Source organism: Mastigoproctus giganteus, chromosome 1, assembly GCF_048544385.1.
Source record: "Mastigoproctus giganteus isolate SK-2022 chromosome 1, ASM4854438v1, whole genome shotgun sequence".
NCBI classification, from domain to species: Eukaryota; Metazoa; Arthropoda; class Arachnida; order Uropygi; family Thelyphonidae; genus Mastigoproctus; species Mastigoproctus giganteus.
In genome coordinates this window covers 279230822-279257660 of record NC_143575.1, presented here as the reverse complement: position 1 = coordinate 279257660, position 26839 = coordinate 279230822, and the positions used below count along the sequence as shown (strand labels likewise).

Sequence of the window (26839 nt, the reverse complement as noted above, 5' to 3'; positions counted from 1 at the left end):
CACTTACGCATAGGGAACTCCAAACTTGTAAAAACCCTATTCTCTAACTCTTCCATTGCCAGGTTTGCGACAATGGCGCTAATAGAACCCATAGCTGTGCCGTGAACCTGTTTGTACATCACTCCTTTATATAGCAGTCGTACTCGAAAGACAATTCTACACCACAGCATATATCCTCTAGACTTAGGTGCGATCTAGTACTTAGGGTATCATCTTTGTAGTGCCACCTTTACACATTCCACCCCATGGGCTATGGGTATACAAATAATGACACCATTATTTCATTCTCCCCTACATTTTGACTTTTAACGAAGTTCACAAAATCCACACTGCCTTTAACAACAAACATGGACCGTCCCACTATAGGAGAAATCAGCTGCCGCCAGGAATTTTGACAAAGCATAGGTAGGGCTCCCAATAAAAGAAACAATGGGTCGTAACGGGACCCCACTTTATGTGTTTTCGGCAGCCCATAAAACCTGGGCAGCTGACACCCCGTTGCATGCATAGACCAGTACTTTTCTTTAGAAATCTTACCCGTTTTTAACCAGAGCTGTAAAATCTTAACACGTTGTTCTAAACCGGTTAGAGGATTTCTGCGGATGATCTTGTATGTATTATCATCCTGTAATAAATCTAGGGCTTTTTTATGATAATCATCACTGTTTAATACTACTGTGGATCTACCCTTATCTGGCGGAAGAACCACAATGTCTTCATCCTGCTTGAGTTCCTTTAACGCTTTCATTTGATTACGTGTGAGATTAGAGGTAGCCTTTCTGGCCTGACATAGGATGGCTGAGGTCTTCACCCGGATACGATTAGCAATGGGTTCTGGCAATTTACGAATTGCCCTCTCGATACCCATAGCTGTCTCAGTGATCGGAGGTTTAGTTGCACACAACCGTGTGCAACTTCAGGGCCGGAGGTTGCAGTGTTGTCACAGGTCAAAGACCCCATTCCTGGGGTTTCCAGTAGAGGGGTCGTATATGAGATCAAATACCCGGATTGTGGGGGAGACAGGACGGCGACTAAAAGACCGTCTGGAGGAGCACATGCGAGCTATACAGACCGCAGAGTTCAATGTCCGCCATTGCTGAGCATTATTGGGAGAAACATCATCAGGTCTCCCCTGTGAATGCTGTCATCCTTGACCGGGCACACAGGTTCTGGGACCGTAAGTGGCTGGAGAGTTTGTGGATAGGCTCGTCTGAGAACAATAGTATGAATAGGGGCAGGGGTGTTCGATTTCACCCCCTGCTGGAAGCCATGGTCCTGGCAAAAGACGAGCGTTTTATATTTCCACGCTCCAGAGCCGCTTCCGGTTCTGGATCACGTTTTTTTTTTTTTTTTTTTGATGTGGTAGTTGTTGGCGCATCGGCTTCTGTGGCCATATTGCACCTCCCAAGGTTTTTGCAGTACTTTGATCCAAGCCCGAGGCGGGAATTGAACCCGCGACCTTTGGGTTGCCGGGCAGGTACTTTACCCACTCGGCTAGCCCGGTCGGCCATGGATCACATGGAAGAAATATTGAGCATGCGCCTGGTCAGCCAAGTGTGCTGTGAGCCTATTAAGGATGTGTTGCTTAAACATCATTGTTCTTGAGAAAAGAGGCGGAAGACCCTGAAAGCTTCAGTCAATGTTTTATCGCTTTTAATTTTATTGTATTTTAAATATTTTATTTATATTTTAAAATTTTTATCGTATATTTTATTTTGTAAATCAGTTTTTTTGCATATATTATTTTCAGTATTAAACCATTATAGTTAAACGGTTGGTGTATTTGTTTTAAATTTTGGATAATGGCTTTATTTAACATCATCTCATAACCAGGAAGTAAGCTCATCTATGTTTAATATTATTAGTACCAGAATATAGAAAAATATCCTGATGCTGTTCATTTTAGATGTCACGGCATAAATTCCCTGTTTATTTTTGTTTTTAGCAATTAACAACAGCAGTTCCTCTAACAGTTGTCTGGAATAATGTTAATAATCCAAATAACTCATAATCTGACAATATTTAACTAAGAATATATGTATATTACACATGTAAAAGGGGAAAAACAAGATTGTATTATCAACAGTGAATATTAATAAAAACTGAGATATTAAATAACAACCAAACCACAAAAAAGTAACCATTTTATTTGAGAACTGTAAAAGTCCTCCATCATTCAACACATTTTATTTTGCCCTTAAACGAAACCTATGATGTTTCTTTAACTTAATAAAGGGCATCTACCAATCTTGTTTTCATTGTACAATCCATATTAACTTGATGAATCTTCACAACTAATAACTTTCTTTTTTTTTCCAACTAATAATTTACATAACACTCTGACATGACTGTAAAAATGTAGTTATGTACTAAGAATACAATAAGCAGCGAAAGGATTTAATTCTTTGGAAGGCCTAACTTTCTCTTCAAGTTTTCACCAACCATCAGAAAATAACACATTTTATAATTTGGACAAAAGTCACAATTAGGCCAGGAAGAATATTAGCATGCTGTACAGTCATCAGTAATAATTATACAAGTGCAGGTAAAAATTAAAAATTCATGAAAATCTAATATATAATTAGTATAATTAACCTAGGCATATTCTTGAAAAGACAAAATATTGTTTAAATTCAGAAATACAAATGACCTAGGATATAAGAACATATAATAAATATTGCTATACTACACTATTTTAATATTGCTCTTTTCAATGTACCTTTAAAAGTATTATTCTACACAGAGAAATAAACATTGTTACACTCCTGAAATCATCTATTTACAATCGTGTCTACAATATTAATACACACCTGAAAACACTATTAAGTTATTAAATAATCAAAGTGGAAAAATGCTTGGGGGAGGAAATGCAAGCATTACATTCATATTGAAACACTCTTATATTCAAGCTGCTTTATTTAAACAACACTGCATTCCTCAATTTTGAAAGATAGGTTGAAAATACTTTGAGAAAAGAAAAGGTGAGAGGGGGAAAAGGAATTTCTTTCACTAAATAACCAGTCCTGAAAACAATCAATTCTAACACACACACACCCACAAGAACTCATTCATCTTACAGATAAAAACTGGCAGCAATATAAAATACAAACAGAAGTGAATGTGACAGTGCGACATACAGCATTTTTGGTTCCATCTAGTTGCATAACAAAAATTGTGACACGATAACAAAATTAACAGATTTAGTTTACAGAAATTATTATTCATCAAAACAGTTGGTAACTTTTTACCAAACACCTCATTAATAATAATAATAATAATACAAAAATAAATAAATTAAAAATTAAAATAAGTACAATTCTGAAACAGTCGGGTATTTCTTTCTTAAAATCACAACTTTTAATTTTTAAAAATGAAAAATTTTAATATAACGTGATATATAAAATATAATCTGGAATCAAAGAACGTTAACACATGATAATATGAATGCTTATCAGAACCGAAATCCAAAGAATGCAAATTGTTTCAAAATGAAAAAAAAAAAAACATGAAAGCTAAACTGAAAAATCATTTGGAATAAGAACTCTAATAGTCTTCATGGCAACTATATTTTATTTACAAATAGTTTAAAAAATATGAGCACCTGTTCTTTTTATGCATTGTACTTAAGAAATTGTCATTACAAATAAATGACGTTAAGCAAAATTGCAAGTAAAGTTAGCAACAGATGACAATTGTTGAAACAAACAATGTATGAAGAGAAACACTGATGAAAATTAATATACACAATATCCCAAGCAGAGAAATGAAAGCTAAATCTATTGTTCAACCATTAATGTACGTACATACATACATATATACATTACTTACACAGAATAGAAAAACAGACATTTCTCACAAGAATGCCAATTAAATATCATAGTTATCTGTGCAAGTCACAACATACATTGCCTGTCAAAATATCTTATCATAAATTGTAACATTTATTTATGCAAATAAATATACTAACAAGCAGAAAATGCATCTATATGTAAAACACTAGAGAGCTGCAAATACTGGAAATCAGTATTTAAAGAATGCAACTGCAATATTTGCTAGCATTTAGAATGTGACTGCCTTCTTGCAAGTAACATTCCTAACAGGAAAATCCAATCAAAAGAGCAATAAAACTTGAAATATAACACAAAATATACATTTAAGTTTAAAGCACAGGCTTCAATTTTTGCTCTTAAAAAATCTCCATCCATTCATAAGTTAAGACTTTCTGAGATACAAAAATAAGCAGCCAAACACTGGTATAACACAAAAACATCTGTACACTAAGTTTCATATACACAGAGTATTTTGCAATACTAGGTGAATTCAATGTCAGCAAGTTGAAGCTCTCCTCCACCTTTGTAAGCTATTGTAATGCAATAATGTTGCAACAGTTGCTGAAGAAGCTCTTTCTCATCCAAAAATTCAAGCCTTTCTATCCTAAATAGATGCAAAGAGATAATTTTTATTATAATATAAAATGAGGATAACAATTAATAAGACTATTTTCTGATTTCAAAATGTATTGAAAGCTGCATTACATTAAGATCTGAAAACAACTTTATTGGTAGGCAATTAAGATTTGATAAATTGTATTCATTCAAGCATAAGGTAAAACTTTTCACTCTTCCCAGAAACTTTTTTTTAACAAAGCTATTGCTATACGTTTACGTTACTTGCTAAAATGCCTAGTTTCACACAAGCAATGATAATCAAAATTGCATGTAAGTTTATAATAATTAACTTATTCTATCTGTGTGATACAGTGCTGAAACCCTGAGCTATTAATCAAATGTTGCACTAATATTGTCAAGTAGAAAAAAACTTTCAAGGGCAGAAATTTTGTAGTTTATTTTTGTTTTTTTTTTCCCAAACTGTGGCCAAGTCAGTGGCCTTAAAGAATGGGGGTTAGGACATTTTTTTTTTTTTTTTTTTTTTTTTTTTACCTTAAATTCTTGTTTGCTATCCCAGGAGATGATGGAAAAACTGATAGCAGAAAACATGCAGCTTACAGATATGACATACTGATGTTCTGGCACACTTTCAAAACAACACGTGAAGTCCAAACTCTGTTGTGAACAGGGAGAAAGTTGTTATTACTGCTGAATGTTATCAGTTAGCATTCATTTGTGCTTGGCATTCTAGCCTCACACCAAATGCAAGGCCACAAGAAATCAGTATCTTGTGCTTGTAAACTGAGTCCACTCTATGGTTATTTAGGAAATTTTGTAGGATGAAAATTCCAAGTTTCACAGTAAAAAACCATGTAGGCTAAGACTTCAACTAGGTGAACAGTGCTATAAAGAAGAAAAAAAAAAAAAAAGATTTTGCTGTTGAGACAAGGGGGAACTTTTTCTCCTCAAAGAAACTCAGTATTTTCTCCCCATTAAACAAACCAAACCAACAGAATATTATTAGCCAAATGATGCAAGGAAGCCTGAAGCTTATGCTGGACCAGCCAAAAAAAAAATTCACAAGAGAGAGAGAGAGAGAGAGAGAGAGAGAGAGAGAGAGAGAGAGAGAGAGAGAGAGAGAGAGAGAGAGAGAGAGAGAGAGAGAGAGAGAGAGAAGTAGAAGGAAATCACCAAGAAAGAGAAGAATGATGATATCCAGCTCAGGACCCTGGGTTTGCCAAATCCATATTCACCAGATGTGATACACTTTACACTTACCCTGGGGTTAGAGTAAAGTGCATTGATGTCTAGTGGCACCAGGGGTTCCCCCATCTCCACATTGCTTTCACTGTTGGTGTACCAGTTCACTGGAAAGGCCAGAGATTTAAGTGTGTGGATTTTGTATATGTGTATCGTTGTTCATCTGGCCGTTTAGCCACTGGACCCCTACTGAGGCACAACGTTGCCCACACTTAGCCTCGTGGAGGCAGACCAGGTACACAGTAGTTTGAAATTTTACTCTGGCAGGCCCTGCAACCTAGTTTCCTGAGATTTCAGTGACTAAAGCCTAAAAAAAAAAAAAAAAAAAAAAAAAAAAACTCAGTAAGGGTGAGCGCTGGAATTGGAATTAATTTGGATGAAATTAAGTTTTTGCAGTTTGTGTGGGGGTCATACGCTGGCGTGTTAGACAGAGTAGGGGTAGACTGAAGGCTGGGGGGAAAAGACAGAAGTATGGGGATGATAGAGAAGGCAACCCCAGGATGTTCAGTGAGACAGGCCCGTGCCCCACCAGGAGAAGAATAAGGGTTGGCAGGGGAGGAGAGGGGACAAGACTGTCTCCTCCTCCTCCTCCACACCAAGGGAAAGGGAGTAAAGGTACCAGGCAAGGAAGCCTGGTACAGATTGCCATCAGGCATTGGCAGGCATTGTCAATATCAAGTGGACCAATCTGATTCATCCCCTTCCTTCTAGAGTTTACATAAGTAAAGAACTCTTTGCTGTTTTTCTTTGCATCCCTTGCCAAGGATTTCTCGTAATCTGCCTTCGCCTGCCTAACCTCCTTTGTAACTTGGTTGCATATCAACTTGTATCTATCATAGGCTTCTGTGTCATGTGTTAATTTGTAAGTATCCCATGCATTTTTCTTCTCTGCCATATGCCTCATTAGTTCATCTGACATCCATTTTGGCCTAAACCTTGAACAATATTTCTTAGTTGGTATGTAAAGCCTAGTAGCTTCCAAGATAAGTTCTTTGAATGCTTCCCATTTTGAATTTGCTGTTGGTAACATCATCAGTTGGTCCCACTGTATAGAATTTAAATACTGTCTCAGTCCATCGTAGTCGCCTTTACGGAAGCAATAACCCTTCCCTTTACCCCTAATGGTAGTTACCTCTTTCAGTAAATCCCACTTCAGCACACTGTGATCACTGCCACCTAGTGGTTCATTTATCTGCAGATTCTTAATGCATGAAGAATCACTGCTGATAATCAAATCAAGAGTATTACTCCCTCTAGTTGCCTCCCGAACATGCTGATGTAGAAAACAATCATCCAATAAATCCACAAAAGCCCTGCTAGTGTGTGAGTAACCAGCCCCCAAATTCCAGTCAATATCTGGGAAATTAAAATCTCCCATTATAAGACTCTCTGATTTACTGGCCCACTCTATTTCCCTGTACAGTTCCTTATTATACTCATCAGAGTCATTAGGCCTATAGCACACTCCTACTCTCAATTTTGATCTCCCAATGCTTATGTCACACCAAACTGACTCAACACTGCACTGTCCAGCGATGTCGACTGGCTTCACTTCCTTGGTTTTTATGTGTTTCTTAACTAATAGCATAACCCCTCCCCCCTTCCTATCCTGTCTATCCTTTCTGTAGACGTTGTACTCCCCAAATTGCATTTCTGCATCCCTTATATCTGTGTGACACCACGTCTCTGATATCCCAACAATATCTGCCTTTGATGTTTTGAGCAATACCTCAAATTCATCAAATTTATTTACTAAACTCCTAGCATTGGTGTACACGCAAGTATACCTGCACCTGTTTCTATTCTTAGCTACCCTAACACAACCCATGTGTTTACTTGTACCGCAATGGCTCCCAGCAGTCTCTGAAATACCATGCATCTTGTTTTTCAGGCTTCTGCTCATTCTAATAGAAGCAGTGCAAGAATCTCTTTCACCTCTGCCAGTGGCTACTGTCAATCTATTGGTCTTTGTCTCCCCCCAAGCTAGCAGTTTTCCAACCCACCTAACACTGCCTCAATAGCATCAGCAAATATTCTTGCACCCTTTCTATTTAAGTGTATCCCATCCCTGTAGAAGCAATCTCTCCTGTTAACAAGTACAGTCCAGGCTGAAAAAAAATTCTACCCCTTGAGCCTTGCACAATCTTTCCAGGGCCGAATTGATTGACGAGTATGATCATCAACAGTCAAACCATCGATATCAATTGGACCAATCTGATTTATCCCCTTCCTTCTAGAGTTTATATAAGTAAAGTCGTTTTTCTTAGCATCCTTGCCAAAGATTTTTTGTAATCTGCTTTTGCGTGCCTAAATCACCTTTGTAACATGATTGCAGACTAGCTTATATCTACCATAGGCTTCTATGTCACTTGATAATTTATATGCATTCCATGCATTTTTCTTCTCTGCCACGAGTCTTTCTTCAGTTCATATGACATCCATTTAGGCCTAAACCTTGAACAGTATTTCTTAATCGGTATGAAATGCCTAGTAGCTTCCACAATTAATTCCTAAAATGCTTCCCATTTAGAATTTGCTGTTGGTAACATCATGAGTTGGTCCGACTGTATAGAATTTTAAAATTGTCTTAGACCACTACAGTCACCTTTATGGAAGCAAAAACCCTTCCCTTTAGCCCTGATGGCAGTTATATTTTTTAAGTAAATTGCACATTAGTGCACTGTGATCACTTCCACCTAGTGGGTTCTTTTATCTGCAAATTTTTAATTCATGAATAATCATTGCAGATAATCAGATCATGAATATTACTCTCTCTTGTTGCCTCTCTAACATGCTACTGTAGAAAACAGCCATCCAATAAATCCCCAAAAGTATTGCTGGTGTTTGAGTAACCAACTCAAGTTTCAGTCAATATCTGGAAAGTTAAAATCACCCATATAAGACATTAACCTGCTAGCATCCTAGTTTTCTTCTGATTCATGTATTGATAATGTTGGAAAACATTACTTCCCACCATTCCTAGTACTCTCTATTCAATGCCTCCTCTGGTCTTCCTTCAAAAGGATATCAGAAGAATATTGAACAGTCTTGTGCTAAGAAAGTGCCAGGGCCTAATGATATATGTCTATGAAAGTATATGTTTGGGAGGCTGAACGTTTGCATGTGCGCATAGATGTAAGTCAGCATGTAATTATAAATATTGTCATTATTATTTCATGCGTATCTTTATTCAAGTGTCGGGTAAAAATTGTGTCTGCTTAACCTGCAAAAAAAAAAAAAAAAAAAAGTAGATATATAGTCCTATTCAGGATAGTGTAGTGGGTCAGATAAGTGTGTGAAAAGGATGGCTGAATGTCCTATACACCAACGAACCAAAACATTATGACCATCTACCTAATATGATGTTGGTCCTCCACGTACAGCCAACACAGCTCGTACCCGGCGAGGCACGGATGCTATAAGATTTTTAAATGTATCTTGAGGTATCTGGTACCAGCATTAGCATTAGTAGATGCAATAAAGAAAGCATCAAAATTAGCATTTGATGCAAGAAAGCAAGCTTATGCAGCATCAGCCAAAAAAAAAAAAAAACCCACTTCCACTTCACCCTCTGTTCGTTCAAAATACCTGTCCAGCTGAGCCTTAAACTTATTTAGGCTATCAACCTCCACCACAAGGGATGGAAGTCTGTTCCACCAACCAACCACCCGCTGGCTAAAGGCAAATTTCCGCACGTCTATCCTACATCTGTCTTTCCTCAATTTGAATTTATGCCCTCTCAGGTGATTTTTCTGAGCTAGAGGAAGAATCCCATCAGCATTGAGCATGCTTAAACCATTCAAGGCTTTATACACCTCTATCAGATCACCTCGCTGGTGCCTAGTCTCCAGACACTGTAATTTGCAAAACTTAAGCCTTTCTTCGTAAGAGCACCCCTTTGTTCCATTCACTAATCTTGTTGCCCTTCTCTGTACTCGTTCCAGCAGCTCCACATCCTTGTTGAAATGAGGCCTCCAGACCTGTATACAGTACTCTAGGTGTGGCCTGACCATCGCCTAATACAATGGAATAATCACCTCCTTATCCCTGCTGGAAAAATTCCTGTATATCATTGACAATACTCCATGAGCTACTCTTGCAGCCCGTCTGCACTGCTCAGAGAACTTCATATCTGCCTGCACAACCACCCCCAAGTCCCTTTCATTCTCTACCACTGTCAGTGTAGTACCACAGAGTTGATACGTTGCTCTGGGGTTGCTGTTTCCCATGTGTAGCACTTTACATTTGTCAATGTTAAACTTCATTTGCCACCTCTCAGCCCATCTGCTCAACCTTTCCAGATCCTGTTGCAGCAGCATAGTGTCAGTAGTGTCCTTGACAACCCTGCCAACCTTTGTATCGTCTGCAAACTTGGACATTAAGCCCGATATACCATCATCAATATCATTTATAAATACAGAAAACAATAATGGACCCAACACTGAGCCCTGAGGGACTCCACTAATAACATCAGTCCACGATGAGCAGTGTCCATTGATTACCACTCTCTGTCTTCTCCCCCTCAACCACCCCTTTATCCATAGCAGCAATTTGCCTCCAATGTCACACTGCTCCAATTTGTGTAGCAGTCTTCCATGTGTAACAGTATCAAAAGCCGTTAAAAAACATGTAACCAGCAGATCCTTAACTCCTGTAAGGTCGGGGCTGAGATGCCACAGATCGGAGTTGCTGTTCCAACACGAACCACAGATGCTCGATGGGACTGATGCTTGGGGAATTTGGAGGCCAGGACAATACCTGGAAATCTTCCTCATGTTCCGCAAACCAGTTTTGAACAATCTGTGCAGTGTGGCATGGTGCATTATCCTGCTGAAAGATGGCATCCCCAGAGGGGAAGACCATTGCCATGAAAGGGTGTACCTGGTCAGCAATGATGTTTAGGTAGGTGGTAGATTTCAGAGTGCCCGGCACATGGATGACTGGATCCAGGGTATCCCAGCAGAACATTGCCCAAAGCATGACACTGCCGCCGCCAGTTTGTTTTCGTCCAACAGTGCATCCAGGTGCCACCACTTCCCCAGGTAAATGACACACACACACACACACACACACACACACACACACACACACACACCCGAAACGTCCACATGGTGCAACAGGAAATGTAATTCATCGGACCAAATGACCTTCTTCCAATCACTCAAGGTCCAGGTTCAATGATCGCGTGCCCATTGTAGGCGCTGTCACCAGTGAACTGTGGTTAGCTTGGGCACCTGGAGAGTGCCTGCTGCTACGCAGCCCCATTTTCAGCAGGGTTCGATGTACCGTGTGTTGTGACACATTACTCCCGTCACTAGAATTCCAATTACTGGTGAGTTGCGTCACAGTCGCCCTTCTGTCGGCACGTACCATCTGGGAGAGCCTTTCCTCACCTTGAGCATTGATGAGCCATGGTCTTCCAACACCTCGCCAGAGGTTTGTGGGTTCCCCCTCCTCGGACCACTTTCGGTAGTACTAATCACGGCTGACCGTGAGCACTCCTATAGCAGTTTGTTTGTTGTTTGTTGTTTGTTGTTTGGTTTTTAGGAGCATTAGCAACTAAGGCCATATTGCTCCGGGATATGCGGTGGTCATTCCCTGACCTTTCCGCATCTTCCGTATTTGGTGGTGACGGGCTCGAACCCCGGTCTAATCAAGAAGCGTGTGCTACGCACTGCTGCTCCTTCCCACCTGGCTACGGAGGCGCACTCCAATAGCAGCTGCCATTTTGGATATGCTCTAATCCAGTCGTCTGGCCATTACAATTTGGCCTTTGTCAAACTTGCTGAAGTCCGCTGCCTTTCCCATTTGAAGAACAAGAGTAACACTGATTAACGAAGCTGAGTATCAGGTGTTTTTTATACAGTGTTCCAACCGGCACACACGCCACAGTTCACCTGCAGCTGCTTCGATTTGCATAACGATTTGCTGGTCATTATGTTTTGGCTCATCGGTGTATATATAAATAAAATGTGTGTACTTGTTTATATGTACATGTGAAAGGTGTATAGATGGGCTGAATATATGTGGAGTGCATGTGTGTGTGTTCTGACAGGCTCTCCAAATTAGAATGCAGTGAGGGCAACTTATCAGGAGCCTCCCCATGCCATGCTGACGTGATGCCTCTTCCCTCCTTGAGACATTATGGTCACACTGTGGATGCATATTGGCTTCACCTAGTCTGGGATCTCATACAGGGAGCCACTGTGCATCCACAGTGCAACCCCCCCAAACATAGGGCACCTTGGCCTGACTTTAGCCCAAAAAATTCCACATCCCTTTCTCCTACCTCTCCCACCCAAACATTTCACTTGGTGGACTCTACCACCACTAAGATTCTACTGTTCTGAACAGCCCCCTCCCATGTGGAGAATGAACTCCTTCCACATGGGTGCCCTTCTATCCCCTCAAATTTCCTATTTCCAAGTGGAGTCTTCCTATTATCCACCTTTTTTATCTTCATTCATTTCCTCCTACCTTCATTGTCTCCCCCCTTTCTTTTTGCCTTCCAGAACTGCTCTTTCCCCCCCTCTTCTGGGCCCTCCCTGGCAAGCTCATGCACCGACCAGAGTTCACCCTCACCAGAGACTATATCTATCTCCTACTATAACTGGCTGTCTCGTTGGAGTGGAGGATGGGCAACATGGGGTCCCACTAGGGGACCCAGTGGCTAAATGCCGGAGGAACAACAGACCGCACAATCAAACACTACAATGCAGATCAATACCAAAACTTACATTATCTGCGGCATTTATAGAGTTTGTAATACAACACAGAGTATACTATGTGGTTATTGGGTAGACCTATGGTGCCACCTGAAACTAAATACTATACATCTTTTCTGTACACACTGTACTCGCCATATTCAAATTCTGTATCGCTTATATTTGAGTGTCGCCACGTCTCTGATATTCCCACAATGTCTGCATTTGAGGACTTGACCAGCAGTTAAAATTCATCAGAGCATGCAAGCATACATGAACCTGCTCTTACTCTTAGTTATCCTAACAATGGTTATTCCTCAGATTGGGTTGATGAAAGAAGTGGGGTTTCCCAAGGATCAGTATTAGGACCATTGTTGTTTTTGATTTTTATAAATGACAGAGATGAAGGGATGGAGGGTGTGGTGTCTAAATTTGCAGATGATGTAAAGATTGGTAGAGTAGTTAATGATTGTCGCCAAGTAGAGCTTCTTCAGAATGACCTAGATAGACTTCAGAGATGGTCAGAAAAATGGTAGCTATGCTTTAATGCAGCAAAGTGTAAGGTATTGCACCTGGGGAAGAGTAACTCCAAAATAACTTATACACTTGCAGAGTTGAACTAAAGCTGGTAGTGGAGGAAAGGGACTTGGGTATTATGATACGGTCAGATATGAAATTCTCCGAGCATTGTAGACTGGTTGCAAGGAGGGGGCCCATGGTGTCCTATCGAAGATTTATCGAACAATCGCTAGTAGAGATAAGGACGTCATAATCCCATTATATAAGGCTATTGTTAGACCACACTTGGAATACTGTGTTCAAGTATGGAGACCACACCTAAAGAAAGACATTGTTCTTCTTGAAAGGGTCCAAAGACGGGTAACTCGCCTGGTGAGATTGGCAAAAGGGCATCCATATGAGGAACACTTCGAATTGGGTTGCAGAGCTTGGAAACTAGGCACCTTAGAGGAGACTTGATTGACGTGTTTAAGGCTCTGAGAGGCATAAGCAAAATGAATAAGGATGAAATTTTCACGGTTATAAATGATTATAGAACTGGGGGCCATAATTTAAAGTTACGGGGGGGGGAGTTGTTTGGATTGCAGGAAGTTTTATTTTAGCCAGCAAGTTATAAATTGCTGGAATAAGTTACCTACATGGGTGGTAGAGGCTAACAGTCTCGGGAAATTCAAAGGTCAGCTGGATAATTAACCAAGGTAGGAGGGAAATGTATAGGTTGTCCTGTACATTTCCTTTTCTCTTATTAATTTTTATTCTTATTTTTTAAAAAATTTTCTTATCATTATTAATTTGTTTTTATTCTTATTATTTTATTTTATTATTATTATTTGTTATTTATTTATTTATTTTTTTGGCTGGTGCAGCATAAGCCATAGGCTTCCTTGCACCGTGTGTCCATTACTAATACTAACACAGCTCATGTATTTACTTGTTCCACAATGCATCCCAGCATTTCTTGAAATCCTCAACACCTTGCTTTCAAAGCTGCTGCACATTTCAACAAAATGCAGTGCAATAACCACTTTCACCTCTGCTTGCAACTATCGTTAATCTATTAGTCTGTACATCCTCCCAAGCTAGCAGTTTCACGACCCACCCAACACTGCCTTGATAGCACCAACAAATATTCCCACACCCTTTCTATTTAAGGGTATCATATCTCTGTAGAAGGCAGTCTTTCCTGTTAACAAGCACAGACCACTGGCTTAGAGTCTAGCCAGCTGGAGAAGTCAGTTGATCTGAATGAAAAGCCATTAATAAAAATTTATATGCTGTAACACTGGAGAGTCAATTCAAGAAAACATATGCTATGCCTAAATGAATAATGAAAATATTTCCTTCTGATCAATGGATATCGAACAATATCAAATATTTCCAACATGCTATATGCCTCTCATGCTACAAAGATGACAAGTTAAAAATAATCTCATAAAAAGCACAATGCAGTAATTAAAATAAAATAATAATATATAGTTTTCAATACCAAAATTCTTTACTTTGGCATACTTGCCTATCAATTTCTTCCACTGGAAGGGACTGGTAAACATCCATCATGTCCCAACCTTTTGCTCCATCCCATCCTGCAGCTAAAAACCTATAAAAATGAATTTTTATTCAAAAACATGAACTTCTAGATTATACATTTGAAAATTTAAACATCAACCATGTACCATGCTTTTGCTACACCTCATCCTGTAGCTGAACATAAAATAAAAAAATGTTTTCGAAATCCCTTAATTTACTTCTCAAATATGCACAGGTCTCATTTTTAATCTCAGCAAATTAATTGCCATCTATAATCTTTTAATTCCATTTCATTCTTTGGTTTAAAAGGTCACCAAGGGAAAAATTGGAGGGAAAAGGAGGGCAATGTTACAAAGGAAATTTATACACATTTTGGAAAGAGTAAAAAGCCAGACAATATCAAATTTATTTTAGGTGCTGACAGAGGAAATATTTATCATTGATAAATATATAAAACAACAATGGGCCCAACACCGAACCCTGAGGAACACCACTAATAACATTAGTCCACATAGAACAGTATCCATTGATTACCACTCTGTCTTCTCCCAATCAACCATCCATGGAGTCCCCATGTGCAATGGTATCAAAAGCTTTGCTGAAATCCAAGTATATGATATCAAAATTATTTTTTGCATCCAGTTCCTTTGTGACCACGCCATAGTATCCAATCAAATTGGTCAGACAAGACTTCCCCTTAACAAACCCATACTGTGTTTGAATTATTACTGCTGTCTTGTCTAGATGATCCTGCAATGCTTTTTTAACCAGCAACTCCACAACAGATAAAGGTCTTGTCCTCCTTTTGACAGACATTTGGTAACTCTATATATATTTCAAGTTACCAAAATACATAAATCAATGAGGTTTATGCTAATTCTGACTCCATAGTTCTCCTGCCATACTCAGATATAAATGAGAATATTTTGTCACAACATTACTTGAGAAGAAAAAGTTGGATCAACACTAAATTTCATTGCACTCTTGGTATTTGGTCCAACTCAGATTTTACAGCCCCCAACCACTAAGAAACCAATAAATTAGGACAGCAACTCCAATCCTTTTCAAAATTCCAGGATTTATTTAGAATATTAAAGCCCAGACCTGGGAGTAAAGTGGAGGAGAGTACTAACTAGCGGCCAGCCTGCGAACACCGTTTTAAAGCTGTACCCTCGAAATGTAAGGAAGATTGAATCTCGCCATAATGTCCATCATAACCTCAAAAGTCAGTCATACTGCATGATGGAAGAGATGGGGAAGGGTTGACTGGAACTTAGCTCTGGAGACTAAACATGGGTTTCACCACTTCAAGCCTCCAATAAACAAAATTGTGGTATTGCAGCGGTTGATGAGAGTCATCTACCAACTAGTATCGCCTGGAAACACAGAGGGGCGACATTCCTCCGCGAGGTATGGGGGCCACACCTCGACCCCTGCTAACTTTGGTTCACACCTGAGTGAACACAGTGTTTGTGCATGGGGGTTATACCCAGGATTACTAACAGTCCCACCGTCGTGAAGGTGCAAGCAGAGGATTTGACTGTCACAGACTATCCGGACTTCAACGAAATTGGGTCCACTTGACTTGAGTGTCACCCAAATCAGTTCCATCAGTGTTTTAGAGTCCCAGGTAGCAAGTATAACTTGTCTGGTATAACTGAGAGAATGCCTATCAAGGCAGAGTTAGGTGGGTTGGAAAACTGCTAGCTTTGAGGGGATACAGGGACTAATAGATTAACAGTAGCCACTGGCAGAGGTTAAAGTGAATCTAGCACTGCTTCTATTGGAATGAGCAGTAACCTGGAAAACACGAAGCAGGGTATTTCAGAGACTGCTGGGAGTCATTGCGGTACAAGTAAACGTGTGGGTTGTGTTAGGGTAGCTAAGAATAGGAACAGGTGCATGTATACTTCCATACACACCAATGCTAGGAGGTTGGTAAATAAATTTGAGGAATTTGAGGTGTTGGTCAAAACATCAAAGGCAGATATTGTTGGGATATCAGAGACGTGGTGTCACACAGATATAACGAATGGAGAACTTGAATTTGGGGAGTACAATGTGTACAGGAAGGATATACAAGATAGGAAGAAAGGAGGGGTTATGCTATTAGTTAAGAAACAAAATCCAAGGAAGTGCATTCAGTCGACATTGCTGCCCAGTGCGGTGTCGAGTCATTTTGGTGTGACATAAGCAATGGGAGATCAAAACGGAGAGTAGGAGTGTATTATAGGCCTAATGACTCTGAGGAGTATAATACGAAACTGTAAAGAGAAATAGAGTGAGCCAGTAAATCAGAGTCGTATAATGGGGGATTTTAATTTCGCGGATATTGACTGGAAATTGTATGTTGGTCGCTCACACACTAACAAAGCTTTTGTGGACTTATTGGATGATTGTTTTCTACATGCTGATTAGAAAACTAATACTCTTGATCTGATTATTAGTAGTGATTCTTCATGCATTAAGAATTTGCAAATAAAGGAACCACTAGGTAGCAGTGATCACAGTGGGCTGAAGCAGGATTTACTCAAAGAGGTAACTACCATCAGAGGTAAAGGGAAGGGTTTTTGCTTTCGTAAAGGCGACTATGGTGGTCAGAGTCAGTATTTAAATTCTATATGGTGGGACCAACTGATGTCACCAACAGCAAATTCAAAATGGCAGGAATTCAAATAATTAATCTTGGAAGCTACTAGGCTTTGCAAACCAACTAAGAAATATTGTTCAAGGCCTAAATGGATGACAGATGAACTAATGAGACGTGGCAGAGAAGAAAAATGCATTTAAATAATATGCATTTAATTCATGCATTTAAATGCATGAAAAATACATATAAATTAATGGATGACATGGAAGCCTATGGCAGGTATAAACTAGTCTGTAATCAAGTCACAAAGGAGGTTAGGCAGGCGAAGGCAGATTACGAGAAATCTTTGGCAAAGAATGCACAGAAAAACAGCAAAGAGTTCTTTACTTATGTAAACTCTAGAAGGAAAGGGATGAATCAGATTGGTCCACTGGATATTGATGGTTCAACTGTTGATGATCCTGCTCAGGTTGCTAACAAACTAAATGAGTATTTTGCATCTACATTCATACATGAGGAGTTATTCAGCGAAGGGAATGCCAGAGGTGTATTCAACTCTTGCAGTAAGCTAGATAATCTTGTAATAACTGAGAGTAAAGTGGAGGAGAAATTGTTGAAGATAAACACAAGAAAGGCACCTGGGGTGGATGGAATCTATCCAGTTATATTAAAGGAGGCGGTAAAGGAAGTAAGCAAAGCCTTAGCCATAATTATGAGAGCTTCCCTAGATTCATGGGAAGTGCCCATGGACTGGAAATCTGCAAATGTGACCCCAATCCACAAAGGAGGATCAAAGAGAGAGACAGGTAGTTACAGACCTGTTAGTTGAACTTCTATTCCAGGGAAATTAATGGAGGCACTGATTAAAGAAGCATTTTGCAGATCATCTCGGACACAGCATGGTTTTGTTAAGGGGAAGTCTTGCCTGACCAATTTGATTGGGAGAGGAATGCCAGAGGTGAATTAAACTCTGGCAGTGAGCGAGACGATTTTGTAAAAACTGGGAGGAAAGTGGAGGAGAAATTGTTGAAGATAAACAAAAAAGGCACCTGGGGTGGACGGAATCTATCTAGTTATATTAAAGGGGGCAGCAAAGGAAGCAAGCAAACTTTTAGCCATAAATATGAGAGCTTCCTTGGACTCATGGGAGGCACCCAAGGACTGGGTACATGCAAATGTCACTCCAATTCAAAAAGGATGATCAAAGGGCGACACAAGTAATTATAGACCTGTTAGTTTAACTTCTATTCGAGGGAAATTAATGGAGGCACTGGTTAAAGAAGCACTGCAGAATCATCTAGACAAGACCAGTTATAGCTCGGACCAGCATAGTTTTGTTAAGGGGAAATCTTGTCTGACCAATTTTATTGGATACTATGAGGTAGTCACAAAGGAACTGGATGCAGGGAATAAATTTGATATCATATATTTGGATCTTAGAAAGGCTTTTGATACTGTTGCACATGGTTGTTGTTGTTTTTGTTGTTTGGTTTTTAGGAGCATTAGCAACTAAGGTCATATTGCTCCGGGATATGCGGTGGTCATTCCCTGACCTTTCCGCATCCTCCGTATTTGGTGGTGACGGGCTCGAACCCTGGTCTACTTGCACATGGAAGACTGCGGCACAAATTGGAGCAGTGTGGCAGTGGAGGGAAATTGCTGCTATGGATAAAGAGATGGTTGAGTGACAGAAGACAGAGTGGTAATCAATGGACATTGCTCTTCATGGACTAATGTTATTAGTGGGGTCCCTCAGGGTTCAGTGTTGTGTCCACTGTTGTTTTCTGTATTTATAAATGATACTGATGATGGTATATCAGGCTTAATGTCCAAGTTTGCAGACGACACGAAAGTTGGCAGGGTTGTTAAGGACACTAATGACAGTACACTGCTGCAACAGGATCTAGAAAAGTTGAGCAGATGGGCTGATAGTTGGCAAATGAAGTTTAACATTGGCAAATGTAAAGTACTACATATGGGAAGCAGTAATCCCAGAGTAACATATCAACTCTGTGGTACTACACTGACAGTGGTAGAGAATGAAAAGGACCTGGCCGTAACTGTGCAGGCAGATATGAAGTTTTCTGGGCAATGCAGACAGTCTGCAAGATTAGCTCATGGTGTCTTGTCAATGATATACAGGAATTTTTCTAGCAGGGATAAGGAGATGATTATCCCCTTTTATAAGGCAATGGTCAGGCCACACCTTGAGTACTGTATACAGGTCTGGAGGCCTCATTTCAAGAAGGATGTAGAGCTGTTGGAACGAGTACAGTGAAGGGCAACAAGATTAGTGAATGGAACAAAGCGTTGCTCTTACGAAGAAAGCATTAGCAGAGGCACATGATGGAAGAAAGCAAGCTTAAGCAGCATCAGCCAAAAAAAAAAACCCAACACACTTTCATTTCACACCTCCGTTCTTTAGAAATATCTGTCCAGCTAATAAGCATGCTCAAACCATTCACGGCTTTATACACCTCTATCAGATTAATTCGTTGATGCCTAGTCTCCAGACACTGTAACTTGCAAAACTTAAGCCTTTCTTCGTAAGAGCAACCCTTTGTTCCATTCACTAATCTTGTTGCCCTTCTCTGTACTCATTCCAGCAGCTCTACATCCTGATTAAAATGAGGCCTCCAGACCTGTATACAGTACTCAAGGTGTGGCCTGACCATTTCCTGATACAAGGAAATAATCACCTCCTTATACCTGCTAGAAAAATTCCTGTATATCATTGACAAGACTCCATGAGCTACTCTTGCAGCCCATCTGCACTGCTCAGAGTTTGTTTGTTTGTTATTTGATTTTTAGGAGCATTAGCGACTAAGGCCATATTGCTCCGGGAATATGCGGTGGTCATTCCCTGACCTTTCCGCATCCTCCGTATTTGGTGGTGACAGGCTCGAACCCCGGTCTAATCAAGAAGCGTGTGCTATGCACTGCTGCTGCTGTTGTTATTTGGTTCTTAGGAGCATTAGCAACTAAGGCCATATTGCTCCGTGAATATGCGGTGGTCATTTCCTGATCTTTCCGCATCCTCCGTATTTGGTGGTGACGGGCTCGAACCCCAGTCTAATCAAGAAGCGTGTACTATGCACTGCTGCTCCTTCCCACCTGGCTACAGAGGCGCCCCACTGCTCAGAGAACTTCATATCTGCCTGCACAATAACCCCCAGGCTCTTTTCATTCCCCAGAATAGCTTATCAACCACAAAGTTGATAAGCTGTTCTGGGGTTGCTGTTCCCCATATGTAGTACTTTACATTTGTCAATGTTAAACTTCATTTGCCACCTCTCAGCCCATCTGCTTAACCTTTCCAGATCCTGTTGCAGCAGCATAGCATCAGTAGGGTCCTTAACAACCCTGCCAACCTTTGTATTTTTGCAAACTTGGACATTAAGCTTGATATACTACGATCAATATCATTTATAAATACAGAAAACAATAATGGACCCAACACTGAACCCTGAGGGACTCCACTAATAACATTAGTCCACAATGAGCTGTGTCCATTGATTACCACTCTGTCTTCTCCCACTCAACCATCCCTTTATCCATAGCAGAAATTTGCCTCCAATGCCACACTTCTCCAATTCGTGCAGCAGTCTTCTATGTGCAACAGTATCAAAAGCCTTTCTAAGATCCAAATATACAATATCAAAGTTATTCCCTGTATCCAGTTCTTTTGTGACTGCATCATAGTATCCAATCAAATTTGTCAGGCAAGACTTCCCCTTAACAAAACCATGCTGTGTCCGAGCTATAACTGAAGTCTTATCTAGATAATTCTGCAATGCTTCTTTAATCAGTGCCTCCATTAATTTCCCTGGAATAGAAGTTAAACTAACAGGTCTGTAACTACCTGTGTCTCTCTTTGATCCTCCTTTGTGGATTGGGGTCACATTTGCAGATTTCCAGTCCATGGGCACTTCCCCTGAGTCTAGGGGAAGCTCTCATAATTATGACTAAGGCTTTGCTTACATCCTTTACCGCCTCCTTTAATATAACTGGATAGATTCCATCCACCCCAGGTGCCTTTCTTGTGTTTATCTCCAACAATTTCTCCTCCACTTTACTCTCAGTTATTAGAAGATTATCTAGCTTACTGCAAGAGTGGAATACACCTCTGGCATTCCCCTCGCTGAATAACTCCTCATGTGTGAATGTCGATGCAAAATATTCATTTAGTTTGTTAGCTACCTGAGCAGGATCATCAACAGTTGAACCATCGATATTAAGGGGACCATATGATTCATCCCCTTCCTTCTAGAGTTTACATAAGCAAAGAACTCTTTGCTGATTTTCTTTGCATCCTTTGCCAAAGATTTCTCATAATCTGCCTTCACCTGCTTAACTTCGTTTGTAACTTGGTTACTATTTTATTTTGTATTTGGTTTTTTTTTTTAGGAGCATTAGCAACTAAGACCATATTGCTCCGGGATATGCAGTGGTCATTCCCTGACCTTTCCGCATCCTCCGTATTTGGTGGTCACAGGCTCGAACCCCGGTCTAATCAAGAAGCGTGTGCTACACACGTAACTTGGTTACAGATCAACTTATATCTATCATAGGCTTCTGTGCTAGATGTTAATTTATATGTATCCCATGCATTTTTCTTCTCTGCCATATGTCTTATTAGTTCATCTGACATCCATTTAAGCCTAAACCTTGAACAATATTTCTTAGTTGGTATGTAAAGCCTAGTAGCTTCCAAGATAAGTTCTTTGAATGCCTCCCATTTTGAATTTGCTGTTGGTAACATCATTAGTTGGTCCCACCGTATAGAATTTAAATACTGTCTCAGACCATCCTAGTCACCTTTATGAAAGCAAAACCCCTTCCCTTTGATGGTAGCTACCTCTTTGAATAAATCCCACTTCAGCACACTGCGATCACTGCCATCTAGTGGTTCCTTTATCTGCAGATTCTTAATGCACGAAGAATCACTACTGATAATCAGATCAAGAGTATTACTCCCTCTAGTTGCCTCCCGAACATGCTGATAGAAAACAATCATCTAATAAATCCACATAAGCCTTGATAGCGCGTGAGTGACCAATTCACAAATTCTAGTGAATATCTGGGAAATTAAAATCCCCCATTATAAGACTCTCTAGTTTACTGGCCCACTATTTCCCTGTACAGTTTGTTATTATACTCATCAGAGTTATTAGGCCTATAGCACACTCGTACTCTCAATTTTGATCTCCCAATGCTTATGTCACACCAAACTGATTCGACACTGCACTGTCCAGCAATGTCGACTGGCTTCACTTCCTTGGATTTTGTGTTTCTTAACTAATAGCATAACCCCTCCTCCCTTCCTATCCTGTCTATCCTTTCTGTACACATTGAAAGGCTTAAGTTTTGCAGATTACAGTGTCTGGCGACTAGGCACCTGCAAGGTGATCTGATTGAGGTGTATAAAGCCTTGAATGGTTTGAGCATGCTCAATGCTGATGGGATTCTTCCTCTTGCTCAGAATAATCACCTGAGATGGCATAAATGCAAATTGAGGAAAGACAGTTGTAGGCTAGATGTGCGGGAGTTTGCTTTCAGCCAGTGGGTAGTTGATTAGTGGAACAGACTTCCATCTTTAGTTGTGGAAGTTGATAGCCTAAATAAATTTAAGGCTGAGCTGGACAGGTATTTATAACAAACAGAGGGGTGAAACGGGAGCGTTTTTTTTTATTTTGGCTTATGCTGCATAAGCTTGCTTTCTTGCATCACATGCCTCTACTAATGCTAAATGTCTGTGATAACCTCAAGGGCCAAAAAGAGTACAAGTTAATAAGGGCAATTATATTTTCTTCCAAAAGCATGGATATAGAGAGGGCATAATCTTATTCTGCCAAAGTTACACATAGGCAACTTCGTTGAAACTGGCTTTAAGGCTCCCAATCATAAAGTAATTTTATTATTTCCTCTGAGTATTCAACATCGCACACATACTCACATTATACACATTTATGAAGGATAATCACCATCTGCCCAAATATTTTCAAGCCTGTTACACCCCAAAAATGAGTTATCACCTCAATTCCAAGAAGGGTATAAAGGTGATCTGCAAACTTTTCTGTCTTCAACTGTAAGATCATCTTTGATGGGGTGCATGGTTGAAGAAAGAAAAATAAATTCTTTTTGAAGGATGTTTTGCTTTAACAAATCAAATTTGTGAATGACTACTGAAATAAATAACATTTTTGCAATCAATGAGAATTACGCGATTGCCTTGAAGTTATAAGTTAACTTCATTGATTTTTTAAATACGCCAGACAAGCAAAAAGGAAAAAAACACTTTTTCACCAACTTTAGATCATTACAAATGCCACTTTTGTTTTCATTATGATAGTAAATTGACAATACATTTTCATTTAATTTCTTAAAATTTGTCAAGAATTTCATATTGTGTTATGTTTTCAGAAATGCTGTTTGTTTGTTTGTTTTTGGATTTATTAGGCACATCGGCAACTATGCCACAATGCGCCAAATTCAGAAATGCTATTTGATACATGGCTGCATAGTTGTAGGCTATGTTTTCTAAGAGTCCACAAGTATTAGAACACTGATCTTCAGCATGGATGATTGCACCCACCATTGGCATTTTAGGGCTTATGGTGGGTGCTAAAGAACTCATCAAATGCTGTTCTGATTTCAACAGAAGAAGTATCCAAAGTTTCGGCATTTGTTATATATCGAGGCAGTATTAGATGGGCAGAAAATGGCTAGCTGGGGGGGGGACACAGACTAAAAGGTTAACATTGGCCGCAGGCAGAGGCAAAAGTGATTCTTGCACGGCTTCTATTAGAATGGTTGGTTGGTTAGTATGTTGTTTAATGGCACAAGGGCTGCTAAGGCCATATTGTGCCTGATTCTATTCGGTAGTGCAATTACCAGTTAAAATCTGTAAAATAATCCTGTCTGCTTTAAGAAATAAAATAACTCAGGTAGATTTGCATTGTCTCCAATCAGATGCATTAATGTCAAAGGTTCTTGCAGATGTGAAAGCGATTTGAAAATTTTGTTTCGATAATTATTATAATGATTGCAATTCATTAGAATATGTCTCACCGTAAGTGTAGTCTGACAAAATGTACAAATAGGCGGATCTTCCCCCTTGAGGAGATAAATATGCGTTAGATACGTATGCCCAATACGCATCCTAGCCAGCATCACCTCCTCTTGCCTATTTGATCGCATGCTTAAGGGCCACAACTTAGGTTCCTGTTTAAATTGTAGTAGTTTATTGCCGTACTCTATTAGAATGAGCAGTGCACTGCTTCTATTAGAATAAGGCACACCACACAAGACAAGTTTATTTTTTTAGGTAAGTTTGACCATGTCAAGGAAAGAAAGGCAATGGAGATTTCCAGGCCTGTTGGGAGTCATGGGGGAACAAATAAATACATGGGCTGTGTTAGGGTAACTAAGAGTAGAAACAGGTGCACGTATACTTATATGTACACCAATGCTAGGAGTATAGTTAATAAATTTTATGAGCTTGAATTTACCAACAACATCTTGTCACCAAAAGCTTAAGCTCAAGCTTACAAACAAACTGTTCGTCATTACGTTGGCTTGTTACAGTGGTGAAAAATTTGATCATGATCAAAAATTTTGGAATTGGAATTGGTTAATGATTGATTAAATCCAATTTTTGGAATTGGATTTAATCAATCATACTTATTGCATTTATAAGTGAAGCTTGAGCTTAAGCTTTTGGTGATAAGATGTTGGCGAATTATATAACGAATACTGAAACCTTGGATACTTCTTTTGTTAAAATCAGAGCAGCATTTGATGAGTTCTTTAGCACCCACCATAAGTGGACTCTTACAAAACATGGCCTACAACTATGCAGCCATGTATCAAAAAGCATTTCTGAAAACATAAAACAATTTTCATGTGCTACATGCAAAATGAACAATGTAAATACCTCTCTCGCTGAGTCTCCAAATTGTGACAAGCAGACACACCTGCTAGATTACAATTCCTCTTTCGTAGATTTTCAACCATCACTTCACCAAATTTATCTTCCATATTCACCTAAAAATATTTTACACACTTTCAGAAGTGCTATAATTTCTTTTAGTAAAAGAAAATTAACATTAAACATTATTTTTTATGTTAATAAAACTTAATATCAGATAGAAAAGAATTTGTTTTATTACCAAAATTTATACCAAGACCTGTTTACAGGTCTTTATACAAGTTATCAGGCCTTTAGCAATGAAAAACTTTACTACATGCTACACAAAGTAATTTATTACAAATTTCTTAAAGTAAATACAATGTTTGAATACTTACAAATTTAGAAGAATTAATTAGAATTAGTATAAAAATGGCAGAACAAAGCAATGAAGCAAAGCTTGCGTAGCATCTACTGTCAGAAAATAGCAAAATAATAATAATGATATGAAGATGTTTCAAAATTTAAATAAGGCACACCACACAAGACAAGTTTATTTTTTAGGTAAGTTTGACCATGTCAAGGAAATGCAAAAATAGACTATTTCCTAACAGGCACATGAGATTGCCCCATATGCATTACATTACCACACCATTAGCTGCAAGATGGTAGGACTACTAGAAACATTCAAATGTAGAGGTAAGCTGAAGCACCTAATTTCTGCATATTCAGCACATTAGGCCAGCAAAAATTCAATGTCAGTAGATGTATAAGAAACAAATGTCATGTCACAGACACAAGTCCAGGTTTGGCACAATGCTCTTGTTAATAGCATAACGTTGATCTTCAAGATGAGTAGTGACTCAAAATGCCTAAGCAAGTCCACAGCACATGACAATATCTATCACATATATATCTTAATTGGAGGATACAGAAACATTAAAATTAGTGACAATGACAAAGAGCTTAAAATCTCAGTACGTACTGCAAACAAGTACCTTGTGAGATTTAAAGAACAGAGGGTAATTGTGCAGTCAGATATGAAGTTCTCTGAGTAGTGCAGATAGGCTGCCAGGACAGATCATGGGGTTTTGTGAATGATATAAAATAATTTTGCAAGAAGGAATAGGGAGGTGACCAGTGGTGAGCTATAGTGGGCTCGCGAGAGCCCATTGTTATTTTTTTTTAAAATTTGCGAGCCCATTGTTGAGACGATCATTTATTTTACAAATGAAATCCTAAATGCACAATTATTGAGTATCCAGAGCCGAAACTACGGTGGGGCTAACGGGGCCCCATTCCCAGCACTTTAATGGCGCAATCGATTGGTTATGTATTTTAAAATTGCTTCATTTTTGATTTAATTATTGTTGGACCTCTGTTTAACCAACTTGTTTATACCGAATTTTTTAAAATTCCCCTTGGTAATTATATTTAAAATACAGTAGTTTCCGTAGAACGAAAATTATTTCTATGTAACGAACAGATTAGGAGAGACAACTTTGTAAGCATTGTTCTCATCTCTGGCCTTTAGGTATGTAATTAGAAAGAGCGAATTAAGGGTGAAAGGGATTACCATTCCACGTTAGTGGTGGCCATAAAACTTATGCAGCCACATTCCGAGAAGTCGCGCTATCCATAGCCAGTCATGCTTTCCATAGCCAGTCAGAGGATTAAGAAGATTCCCGACATGGATAATAGCCTCTGGTCAACCAGTGTTGTGGTTCCCCTTTACTCTGACAAATGGGCGTATGTTTTTCGGAGAAGTGAGTGATACTCTTCTTCCAGTAAATTTCTGCTGTCTATGTTTACATGGTCACAGTAGCTGAATATCTGAGTGATTCCGATATTTTGCAGTATTCAAAGAAATAGTGACAGTAGCAACGTATGGGGAGGGAGGGGATTGAGGAAACTAAGATATTATATAAACTTTACGAAGATG

The 26839-nt window shown here is 39.3% G+C and overlaps 1 protein-coding gene across 1 annotated transcript in view; it reads right to left on the bottom strand.

Annotated features, from left to right (window-relative positions):
- Positions 1-3600: 3600 nt before the first annotated feature.
- Positions 3601-26839, bottom strand: part of LOC150092030 (leucine carboxyl methyltransferase 1-like) — a 90752-nt gene continuing 67513 nt past the window's right edge. The window contains exons 4-6 of the mRNA XM_090386686.1: positions 24925-25034; positions 14385-14468; positions 3601-4434 (exon numbers count right to left, since the gene is read on the bottom strand). Of these exons, the coding sequence (XP_090242812.1) occupies positions 4311-4434; positions 14385-14468; positions 24925-25034 (318 nt within the window). The 3' untranslated portion in view covers positions 3601-4310. The remainder of the gene's footprint in view (positions 4435-14384; positions 14469-24924; positions 25035-26839) is intronic.